General features: G+C 43.0%; 1 protein-coding gene across 9 annotated transcripts in view; it reads left to right on the top strand.

The window, feature by feature from the left end:
• AGAP1 (ArfGAP with GTPase domain, ankyrin repeat and PH domain 1) overlaps positions 1–12709 on the top strand; it is a 647020-nt gene that overhangs the window by 444717 nt on the left and 189594 nt on the right. For all 9 annotated transcript variants that reach the window (XM_074189810.1, XM_074189811.1, XM_074189806.1 and 6 more), the window contains one exon: positions 8795–8963. In XM_074189810.1, coding sequence (XP_074045911.1) covers positions 8795–8963 — 169 coding nt within the window. The remainder of the gene's footprint in view (positions 1–8794; positions 8964–12709) is intronic.

Here is a 12709-nt window from a genome sequence, read left to right as displayed (position 1 = left end):
AACGGATCCGGTCCTCGGAGCCAGCACATAGGAGAGGAGGATCCAGTTTGGGGGAAAGAAAGGCTCTCTTCCTCTGACAAAGACATGACTTTCACAGTCGTATTTTATAAATATTTTCTTCTCAGGCTGGTGGAAGGGTGCCATATCAGTGGAGCTGGGGAGGGAGAGGAGTTCTCAGGTGTGCCCATGGCCCCAAACGGGAGCCAATCAAGGTGCGATTTATGTTCATTAAGGGCTTGTCAAAACTGAAAAATCTTGTAATCAGCAGCAGTCTCGGAGAGGCCCCCTCGATGGCTGGGAGTGTCGCCTGCTCGGCGTCGGCTCTGCCTGGGACAACTCTAGGCTAGAAAGCCGCTGATGATTACATTAGGCTAAGCTGCGAAGTAAATGAACCGTGGCTTATTTCGGCACAACTAGCTCAGTGTAGTCCTGCCCCGCAGGGTACTTTATAGCGTTTTATGGTTTTAAAATTAGTGTAGCTTCCCATTTGCTGCAGGGTGCTACATGTTATGCCTTTGAACTCAATAAGCAAAGGGAAGGGGGCCTTTTGTCCCCCCCCCTTGATTTTTTTTCTCTGCAGTTTAGCAATTTTGTTTTGCATCTTTTCCAGACGACGTTTTGCAATAAAAATGTCTGACTGCCACAGACATACACAAAAGTAACACCACCAGCCTCTGCAAAGGCATGGAGCCTGGCTGGGGGGGGGGGGGGACTGAATTTGGGTGTCCCTTCCACTAATTTTCATTAAGCTCTGTGCTGAACAATAGCCTTGTAGGTTAGTACTGTGGTCTTAACCAGGCAGGATCAGTCCCTGGAATTTGGTGTCTTCTACAAGAAATGTCAGTGTTGCTAAGAGAAATACTCCCAGCATCCTTCTCTCTGGCTAGAACATGAATGGATCATCATAGCAGGGCACCCTAAAGTCAGGAAAAGTTGAATATCTAATTTTGCATTTAGCTTAAGAAGCAGCAAATTTAGCAGAATGATGGCATTCAGATATTTCCCTTGGCTAAAAGACTGAGAAATGTTGATCATTGGAGAATTATAAGTCGTAGCCCAATTAATAGCCTTGGAGATGAATTAATGTGGGGACCAAGGATCATAGAATTACATGGATTTCTATCCAGAAGGGGTCCTAGAGGTCCCCTTTTAGTCCAAGGCTCTCATTTGACAAGTAAGAACACTGAGGCCCTGAGTAATTAAATAATTTGCCTAGACACAAAGATAGTAAGTCGGGATTCAAATCTGGGTGCTCTGTGGAAAAATGCCTAATGGGGTGGGGAAGGTATAAATGGTGCGACCTTTAGCTGCTCCCCCTCATAGTGAACATTTCTTTGAAAATTAGCACATTCCATGATGAATCAAGACTTTGGGTCCTATTTGGGGGTACAACACAGTTCCCCTTCTTGCCTGGAGGGCTCTCCCTCCTCGCTGATCCTTGACTTCCTTCAAGTCTCACCTCAAGAGCTGCCCTTCCTGATCCGTCAGCTCTTGGGACTGATCCCAGAACTCCTGCGCACATTGTTTTATATTCTGATGATATTTGTAGATGGATGTGCCAGGACACTTTTCCTTTTGTACATCTATTATGTGTGTGACACCTGAGAACTTAACAAATGAGCTTGTAACTCAGTGGTGCCCTCCAAGGACATGATGTGCTTGGCTTAACCAAAGACTTGCCATCTTTTTTCCCAGGTCCTAAATACTAAACAAAATCATTCTGTCACACAGAAAACTGGTTTTAGAAAAAAAAGAGAGAGAAGGAGGAGAAAAACAACCACCATAGAAATAACTCTTCTGAATTTTAAGGTCATGAGAATTCAGTATAGTGCCTGGCACAAAAATGTCTGAATCCCAGCCAACAGGCTTTTTCCATTCAAGCTTTATTTGACAAAATGAATCCCAGGGCATCCAAAATAATTTTGATGGCCCCTTGGAGTTGATTGTAATGAAATTTCTGAGGCAGCAGTAGCCTCCGAGGATTCCCTGGGCTATGTTGTAGAATGTACAGTTGTAGCTCTGAATTTGAGGCCATCAGAGTATGCATGTAATGCAACTCATTTTCAGTAGAAGGCTAATATTGACCATCAACCTCCAACACTGCTTCCTGTATGGTCATACCATACAAATGAGTCTATCTCCCTTCCGGAGGACTTTGGTTTCATTCAGCTATTGGAACAACAGTTAAAGTCCCAAAGTCAAAGGCATGATCACAGTTCCCTAGGTCATTTCCTGGTCTTAGCATGGATCATGAATAGTAGCCAGTCTCTCAGGTGTGGTCTTTGTTATTGCTCTGAATGAACAATGAGAGGTGGGTTTGACAAAGTTTGAACATCATCTGTGTGACCTTGGACAAGTCTTTTTTTTTTTCTGGGAACCTGTTTCCTCATCTTAAAAAAAAAAAAAATTGAACTCATATGGTTGACCTGATGATAAAATGAGGTGAATTATGTAAAGTGCTCTGTAACCTCTAGAGCTATTTACAGAAATGGGAGCCATTATTCCTATTGTCATCTCATTTTTCTCATCTTTTCTTATTATCATCATCACTGAACATTGAATTTAATGATATATCATTGTCATCCTATCAGAAGTCTCCTCTAGAAGCCATTGAAACCTTCTGGCCTCCCTCAGTAGAATGACATTTTTTTCCCTTTAACTATACATTATACATTTATATTTTTCTAGTAACATAACCCTGTAGACCAGGGACTCTTAATCTTTTGTTTTGTGGGCATGAGGGGTGGGGGGGCATGGATTCTATTGACAGTTTAGGACAGCCTCAGACTTTTCTCAGAAGAAAATGCTAAATTTCAGTGAAATGTTGGTGAAAGTAAAGGTAGGAGGGTTTTATTTTTCCCATTCTTGCTTATAAACTCCCTGGTAAGTGGGGTGGGGGTAGGGGCCTAATATCCATGGATATTCTAACCCTCTCATTGAGAGCTTGAAGGTGTCTTTAAAACCATTCCCAGTCAATCCTCCATCATTTTGATATGAGAACACTGACGTCCAGAAGGTTAAGAAGCTTCTTCAAGATCACACAATTAGTAAATGATCCTACGCCCTCTCAGGCCAAATCTGGTCCTCTGCCACCTATTCTTCTTTCTTAAACTATTGTCTCTACCTTAACTATATAACAACCCCATGGCTGTGAGATGGAAGCTGCTGTACCTTTTCTCTGTATTAGCCATGTCCACCACAATTTTAGTGATTTTAATAGAGAATAATGTAATTAATCTAATCTCTTGCATTAATCTCATTCTGAAGCTGCCTGCTGCCATGCCAGCTTTCTTTTATCACCATGGCCCTTTGAAGAAGAATGGAAATTATCTTGTAAAGGCTGTTGGCATCTGAAAGGACTTGAGTAGAAGATTTTCTCAAACTTTCCCTTACAGTTGCTGATTTGATGGTGGTGTGGGCAGGTCCTTTCTTAGATGGTCCAGTTCATACGCTTCAGATCACTCCTCACTCGTGTTTGGTTTTGCTTAAATGTCCTTTTTTATAAGTGGGGGAAGAGCTTACTGAGGGGAGGGGAAATTGTGGTAAAATGACATTAATGAGACTTTTGTTCTAATCTTAATGAGTCCAGTGGTCATTCATGGTTTAGCTTGCACACACAAAGAAGCAGGTGGGTGATGCTGTGGTGTCTTCCAACTCTGCTTCAGATACTTTCTAGTTCTGGGACCCCTGACTTGACTTCTATTAGCTTCATTTTCCTCAGCTATAAAATTGGGGGGAGATGATAGCATCTACTTTGAAGGGTTCTTGTGAGGATCAGATGAGATAGTATTGGTTAAACACTTGGTTTAGTAAGCACTAAAATTTAGCTGTTATTACTATTAGTTTATTCTTCATGTAATGCAAGATGGAAGAGATTGGGAAAGGTCAAAACCAGTGAGCACTCCTGAGGGCTGAGCTAACGTGGCCCCTGGAACTAGCAGATAGATAGACATTGGAACTATCCACAGAGGCTTAATGCTGTGGACTAGTTTATATTTCTCTTTCATGGGAGGGAAAAAAAAAGTATGGCCCATTCAGTAAAAACAAGATTTTTCATTTATTAAAATTTCCAACTGGGAATTCTGGATCTTCCCAAGCCCTGTGGTCATATTTTTTCAACTCTATCTGAATTGGCTCTAGATGGCATGCCTCACTGCCAAACCCCACCCTGCGAGCCCTATCTCCCACCTCTAGGCCTTTGCCGAGGCTATTTTCCAAATCTCAAGGTCCCCCACCCTAGTGCCTTTTTTCACCTCTGTCAAGATAAGGAGCTCCTTCTGAGTCTCAGCTTCATCATCACTTTCTTCATTCCTCCCATGTGTTAATGGTCTCTTCATTTCTTGAGTGTACATTTTTGGTATGAACTTATCTGTGGGCAAGTTGGTTCCTTCCAAAAAGATCCAAGCTGCTTTAGGGAAGAGACTCACATTTTTATCTCAGTTTACTCAGTCTAGCATGTAATAATGTAGAAATGAAATGAAATAATCCTGCTCAGATTCAATTAGTCACCAGGTGTTTATAAACCTACCTCCTGGGTGCCAGACACTAGACTCTTTCTGGCTAATTATTGGAAGGTAATGTTCAGCATTTGATGTTACAGGGAGTGGCTATTGGCCTTGGGTGACCAAAAGAACACAGGATTGTTTTCCAGATTGCTAAAGGTAACCTTTCAGTGGAAGTCAAGAAATGGGCTCCATGCAATGAGAACACTGGGGGAGGTGAGTGTTTGAGACTGACCACCCATACCCAAATGCTCAAGGTTCACAAAAACATAGTGGCTGGTAACTGCTAACCTTTGGCCAAGATGAATCTCCTCCTCGCACTTAGCTGTTTGCCTGTCTAACCTTCGTTGGCTGATGATTTAGGGACTGACCGATTCGTGTTGGTGGTTTATGACATCGCTTCCTGCTTATTCTCTGGCTGCCATCTGTGCCAGACCCAAAGTTCCTGTGTTGGGTCACTCACTGTTCCAACCTCGCAGAGTGGCGAATCAAGGAGCACTTCCCTTGGAGATACATTGGGTACACTGAGGCACTCATGGCTCATCCCCTGCAGAAGGTGGTCACCCCGGGAAGCAATGCTGCCATCAGCACACTGCAAGCCGTGGGTCTCTGCCACAACTCCAGTTGCTAGCAGGTTTCTCTCATCGCACCTCATTTGCATCTGGGACATCAATTAGCATGTTTGTTGAGGCTAATTGAATGAAACTCAATCATAGCTCTTAATTGCTTGACTATGTGAAAAGAAATCACATTAATGCAGCTAATTAAGTGTACGGCAATAGATGCAACATAATTAGGAGCGAAATGTAGAAAACAAGGGATGGTGGAGGTGTGAGCATGGGGTGCAAGGGATTGAGATGCTGCTATTTACCTCGTTACAGATGCACCTCGATGGGGATCCCTTGGCTCGGGTACCTGGTTTAACCACAACAACCAAAAAAAAAAGAAAGACTCCCAAATGATGAGCTTGGCCAACCTGAGAAGAAAATGCAAATAGGCTTTCAATTACTTCTTTTTCAAGCTGTTGAGGGGCCAGAGATGGTGCTTCTGGGGTGGCCCGCTGTCGAGTGGGCTCCAGGGACTTGTTAAGAGCTGTTTCAAAGTCCTTGGCTGTGAATTACCCTCATGTCTTGTTAGATGCCTCTTTCCCCTTTTCCCTCCGATCAGCATTTTCTCCTGTTAACATCCAACGCGGTGGCATCGGGCTCGTTTGCATATCAAAATCCGGCTCCCAGCCTGCCTTTCTCACAGCACATTCCAGATGACAGCGAGACTCCAGTCTGTTCTACAACCTGCGATCAAGCCACCCCAAGTGGCTTCTGAAGTTTGCACTATTCCCAAGAGATTCCCCTTCTTAATTCCTGATTTTCCCTTTCATTCCTCAAGTCCCCAGTTGCTAGAAGAAGGAAAACCTTGACTCCTTACAAAAACACAACAAAACAAAATGGACACAAAAGCAAAACAAATTAAGCATTCTTCCTTCTTCTCTGGAGAAAAGACTTAAGGTTTCCTTGCCAGCCTGAAGCAATAGAAGGGATGAGTGTGTCCCCATAGAACTGTGGCAATGCTATTCCCTGGAAAACAGCCGCCCCACATCTCAAATGGGTGCTTCCTTAGCATCACCCCAAACCCGTTTTTTTATCTAGCATCAATTTGGCTGGACTCAAATTATCTCCTGACTACCAGGGTCCTGACTTGGCTGCTTTGTTATTGCAGCACTTTCTCCATCTGGGCCCAGTGTCTAGCTCTAAAATGAGAGAATCAGCCTGGAGGACCTCTGAGGACCCTTCCAGCCCCCAGCTCCTAAGTCACTTCATCTCTGGGGCCTCAGTTTCCTCATTTGTATAATGACAGGAGTGGTAGAATGGCTTCTGACGTGTCCTTTACTGATCTGATTTTCTCTTGAGTACTGGAAAGCCAATCTTCCAGCCCTCCAGAGGGTCAAGAGCAAGTATGGTCCTGTGGCCCTCAAAATGAGCAGATAACGTTGTATATTTCAACAACAGATTTAAATAAAATATTGTGGTTATTGTATATTAAAACTCGTCTGTCTATTAAAAGAAACCATGCTGAGGATTTAGTCACTCTTTGATTAGCCTCATCTCTGAGCCCATAAGCAATAAATGCTCAATTACACCCCTGTTATTGTCTTTTAATTTGTTAAGAATTGGCATTAAAGAAGAAAGTTATAGCAAGTTGATATTTCCTAAGGAACAGATCTTCTGGAATGAGAAGGCATCAGGAAATGAACTTGGCCATTATTGAGAAATAGGAATCCAGAATCTGGACCACATGCTTGGAGTATGTCTTTCTCAAAGGGCCTTAAAGATGAGGCCACTGGCCATGGTGCATGAGAGATGTCCAGAAAACGAGAAGAAAAAGTAGCCGCCTCGTGGTTGAGCTGATCTGGAGAAGAATGGAGAGGCTGGTGCTCTTTAGGCCGCCATGAAGTTTCCTGGCTCTGTCTCATGGGTGGTAGCCTGCTTGGTCAGATGGGAACCAGTCCTTATTGGTCTAGGAGGAGAACAAACTTGGAGTAAATTAGGATTCTGCACAAGCAGCCTTGAGCTTTTTACAGTCACCTAGGCCAACTGCATCATTTTACAGATAGTTGGGCAAATGGAGACCTAGGGGGTTGGTGACTTACCCAAGGTCACATAGCATGTGTTATTCTATATTAAATATATTGATCTATTGTAGGTTATTGTATATATGGTGAAGGTGTGAGAACAGGAGGAGGGGGATTGAAGTGCCACTGTTTACATCCCTTGCTTTTGGCACCTGGTTTATTTTATGTTATTTTTTTCTAATTACATGCAAAGATAGTTTTCAGCATTCATCTTTTTGTGAGCTTTTGAGTTCCACATTTTTCTCACATCTTACTTTCTTTCCCCTCTCCTCATGGCAGTAAGTAATCTTATTATAGGTTGTATACATACAGTTGTGTTTTACGTATTTCCACGTTTGAAAGAAGAATCAGAGCTAAAGAGGGGAAAAAATGAGAAAGGAAAAAACCTTTAAAAGTTTTAAAAAGTGAACAGAATAAGCTTTGCTCTGCCTTCAGAGTCCTTAGTCTTTTCACTGAATGCAGATCATCACAGGATCATAATCACAAGTCTTTTAGGATTGATCACTAAAGTGCTGATTGGGACTTAGTCCATCCTAGGTGATCATCTCACAGTGTGACTGTTAATGTGTACATTGTTCTCTTGTTTCTGCTCACTTCACTCAGCATCAGTTCACACAAGTCTTTCCAGGCTTTCCTGAAGTCTTCTCGCTCGTGATTTCTTATTCACATTCATAGACTATTTAACTTATTTAGCCATTTCCCAATTGATGGGCATCACCTCAATTTTCAGTTCTTTCTTGCACCTGTTTCAACCACAACAACCACCAAAAAAAGGAAAAAAAAATCTCTGAATGATCAGTTTGGACAACCTAGATAAAGATTTATTGGATAACTCATTGAATATTGACTTTAAGTTGAAAGGGGCTTTAGAAGCCATTATGTCCAACTTTCCCTTTTTTTACTCTGAAGACCCAGAAATGTGAATTTCTTTTCCCAACTTATCAGGGGAAAAAATGGCAGAACTAAAATGGTAACTGAGGTCTTTGCATTAATTTGTGCAGTGTTCTTTTGTTCCTTCAATTTGTCTTCTCAGGCAAGGTGTTGTATAGCTGCTAGGACCTTGGTAGCTCATTGAAGGAAGCCACAGTGCTAAGGGAACACTTTGCAGAATTACTGAATGTACAGAAGACTTTCTGACTCCCAAGTCTAGTCTTCCATACACATTGCCAAGCTTTCCTTTCTAGGGTCTAGGTATTCGCTATCCGTCCATCTGCTTGTCAGCTATTGGAGCAAGGGCAAATGGCTTTCTCTTTGAGCCTCAGTTTTCTTCTGTGTAAAATAGGTATAATAATTATATCTAATCCACAGGGTACTTTTGGGGTTGTATATCGAGTTAGTAAGGGGATGGGCCTTGGAGTCTTGAGGACCTGGGTCTCTTCCCCCTTATCTGTGACTGCCTCCTCTGGGTCTTTGTCTCTTTATCTCTCCTGCTCCTGAAGTTGTCATTTTGCTCTTTAGCCATCATCATCATCATCACTGACTCACACTGCCCTCAGACCATTACTCAGCTGCCCTCCATCACCTCTCCTCCCCAGGATCTTCAGCTCTAAAAAAGAGAATCAGAATAGCTTAGTTTCCCTCTCCCAGATTTGCAGCACTTTTCTTCATGTTCTTCTTTTTGAGTAGTTTTGGATATGTGTCTTTTGTTTCTGTCTCTGGGCAGGATTATATGCAGAATGTCCATGGGAAAGAAATCGACCTTCTGAGAACTACTGTAAAAGTCCCAGGGAAGAGGCCCCCTCGGGCCACATCAGCCTGTGCCCCCATCTCCAGTCCCAAGACCAATGGCCTCGCCAAGGACATGAGCAGTTTGCACATTTCGCCAAATTCAGGTAAGGTCATTATGCACCAAGGAAACTAAGCCAATTCAAAGATGTGTCCTGCGTGTCTCTTGTCTGCACATATGTGTACATGTTTGTATTTGTGTTGCCTGAGGATTGTCAGATTTTGTTGAAAGGAAAATATTGGTGATATTTGCCATTATTATATAGGGTCCAGCACTTCAAAGGCTTCTTCTTAGATCTTGTAGCCCAGGTAAGTGTCAGCAGATGCTCAAGGGCCAAAGGCAAAGTCTCACACTAAACCGTCTTAAGCTATGGGCATTTCTACTTATTGTAAGCAGATTCACAAAACCTTCTAGCTTCCTTGTTCCATCTCTGCTCTCTGGGTACCCATCTTTGTCTGACCTGTGGAAATAATGTTGGGCCCATAACTGTGGCCAGAAAATAGCACCTAGTTAGACAGTCCTTGGCCAACCAGCATGTGCCCACCCATCTCAGGGGCTGTGTGCCATCATGCGAAGCTGATAAAATCTCATGAGTCTGATAAAGCTCAACCCAGAGGGGTGTTGGAATGCCCTTGGAGCCAAAAGGTACCTTGAATATCCTCAGTCATTCTACCTTGTTTTAAAGGAAATACACACACACAACCACACAGAGCCAAAGGGCCAATCCAACCAGCTGACTCCCAAGTTGACATCAAGATTTAATATTGTTGGACTTACTCCAGCTACTGATTCAGTTTCCTCAGGTATGAATACCTGAGTCATCCTTTGGATTTGAGGAGAGTGGGAGGGCCTCAGCTCTCCCCAGGTGAGTGGCTGGAGTAGATAGGCAGCAGGTATGGCCTGTTGTCCAGGTTCTAAACATTCCATATTAATGGTGTGAAAGTTATTCCTTTCCCTTCCCTTAAGAATTGTGTAAGAAATACATGTCTGATGCTGAGTAAAGGGACAGAGCCAGAAGAACACCACACTCAAATACACACTAACAGCAACATTAGGGCTGCTCAGCCATGATGGCGTTGTTCATCTCAGCAGTACTATAATCAAAGACAATTCTGGGAGAATTGTAATGGAAAACATCATCCATATCCAGAAAGGGAAGTGTGGTGGGTAAATGCAGACCAGAGCTTACCATCTTCCATTTTTAAAAACTGTCTTATGTATTATGGTTTCTTCTCCCTAATTGTTTTTCCTGTCTTGATTTTATTCTTCTTTTACAACGTGATTAATATGGATCTATGTTTAGCATGGTTATAAATGTATGGCCTGTATTAGATTGCTTTCTCTTGGGAAGAGGGGGGGAAGGGAGGGAGGGAGACAAATCTGAAACTCAAATCTTGCAAGAAAACGATTGTTGAAAACTTCCATTGCACATGACTGGAAAAATAAATATTAAGGGAGGAGGGGATGAATTTTATAAGAAAGCTTAGATAACATTGTCTTGAGATCAAAGAGTACTAGCTCTTTTGAGGCCCCAAGAAGCACATTGATGGAGATGGGCAAGAACCATCAGCGATGAGAAAAAGAAGGATAAACCAAGTCCATTAACTTATCGCCATCCCTCCTCCTCCAATGGCCAGTAGAAAAGCCACCCATTTGATGCCATACAAGATTCAATGGAAGGTTATATGGAGGTATTGACTTCTTAACCCTTTGGCTCCCATGGAGAGGAAGGGAAACCCCAGAAAAGCTTTCCTTCCCTCTTCCTTCCATACCTGCCAAGCTTTTGTGTTGTGATTAGATACAAACATATCACATAGGCAATCCCAGTTTACCTTGAGCTTCCAATTGGCTATAACTAAGCATTAATGAGCCTTTGCTAATTACTAGCAGGTGCTTCTAATAACCTGCAAGCATAATACTACAAATTCTATTAATTTTTTTAAAATCTGATTTGCCACTAGCCCTCCCCCTCCAGAATGGGTGAGGATCCCTTTGATTGCCATCCACCCCTCTCCCCCTACCCATACTAGGTCAGTGAATCCCTTCATCTCCTTTAAAGAAATGGCCATTAAGCCAACTCTGATTTGCCATATTGAATCCTTTGCTGTTTCTGAATTTGGCTCAGTCTCCCTTCCCTTATCACTGATGATTCTAACTCATCCCCCATCACTCCAGTGTCAATATGTTGACTGAAAAATGGACTGGGATCAACTATTGGAAGGCATTTTAGGATCACACTACCCTAGTGACCTTCCAGTCCATTCCCATAAAAATGAGTTGAGCTCATTATTCCATAAATTAAGCTTTTTTCTGTTTTTTTAAAGTATTTTATTTATTATTTAAAATTTGGTCATACAATCATATTTAGAATGGAAGGGACCTTTGAAATAATTAGACTCATTCATTTTATGGAATAAGAAACAGAGGCTTACAGTAGAGAATAACAATATTAAGACAGGTGTAGTGCCTTGCAGATCTTGGATTAAAGATGTCATATGAGTAAGCAATCTAGAAGAATGATCATGGATTAGAGGCATTGTTGTAGAGTAAGACAAAATACTGAATTTGTAGTCTGAGGCCCTTGGGTTTGACATCTGGTTCTGCCACTTCTCGAGCTCCATGACCTGGCTTTGTTCTTCCGGGTCTCTGGAAAATGAGAGGGTTGGAGGAGATGAAGGATCTCTTCCAAAACCAAATTTTGTGACTCTCAGACTTAAGCTTGACTGTCTTCCTCAATGCTCTCAGCTACTAGTTATTACTACTTGACAAATCCATTTCTCCTTAAGGAGAAAGGTGTGAGAAAGTCCAGGCCTTTTGTCCAGCTATTCCACCTTGGGCATCCCTGCTCACCTGCTCACTGGGCTGGCCAGTACAGGTCTTCTGTCTGGTTCTCTATGCTTCTGCCTCTTCTGACACCTACCTAGCAAGGGGGTTCTCCAAAATGTTCCAGTGGTTTCTGCAGAACTGGTGGTTAGGGAATAAATCCACAACTGGCTGTGGGTGAAGGCTCTCTAACTTTTTGTCACCTCCAAAGAACTTGACTTTCCCCTCCTTGTATTGTTTCATGCTATTTGTGGTTTGGTTTGCCAACCTCAGGAGAGGCCCCCTGACTTCCACTCTCTGCTCCAATACATGTAGTCACAGAGAGAGTGCATCCTGACTTGGACCAGATCTGCCCAAAACCCACCCACAATGCTCTGGCCTTCTCTTCCTGCCCTCTCCTCTCTGACCCTCTCCCTTTGTTGAGCTTCCAGCAGAATCGTCACCAAGGTGCCCTCCTCCCCCTACTGAGCTTTTAAAATGCAATAGAGCTAAAACATCATTGAAGAGAGACAGCCCTCACCCCACCCTTGATATATGGAGCTTGAAAAAGTCTTTCCTCTCCCTTGCCAAGTCCATTCCGGCATGATGAGAAGACCCATTGCCAGGTTCTCTGTTTTCAGGCTGTGCATGTCCCCATGTTGACCCTCTCATCTTCCCCTTCTGCATAACTCTGGAAAAGGATGAGGTGGACAAGCTTCTCTTGCAAGTACTAAATGAAGCTTGGGGAATGACCGGCCTTCCCTCTGCTGGGCCCTCTAACTGTGGCATAGCCAGCTGCTACCCATCAGGTCAAACGACGAACCATAATTATTGCTGGCAGTGTTGAAACAGTATTTGGTCCCTCCCTTCCCTTTGGTTCACATCCAGTACTGCATATTGCTGGTCGACCAATTTTAGAAAAGTCATTGATTTGAGAGAGCAGCTCTTGTCCTTTGGTACCACACAGTAACCTCTGGTCCCACCTCCCCTCCCCTACACCATAAAGCAGAGACTCATTCCTGATGAACAGACTTTCTAGGACCTCTTCAG

Source organism: Macrotis lagotis, chromosome 5 (genome assembly GCF_037893015.1).
Source record: "Macrotis lagotis isolate mMagLag1 chromosome 5, bilby.v1.9.chrom.fasta, whole genome shotgun sequence".
NCBI lineage: Eukaryota > Metazoa > Chordata > Mammalia > Peramelemorphia > Peramelidae > Macrotis > Macrotis lagotis.
The sequence above is the reverse complement of the archived record's forward strand: the minus strand, read 5'-3'. Positions and strand labels throughout refer to the sequence as shown.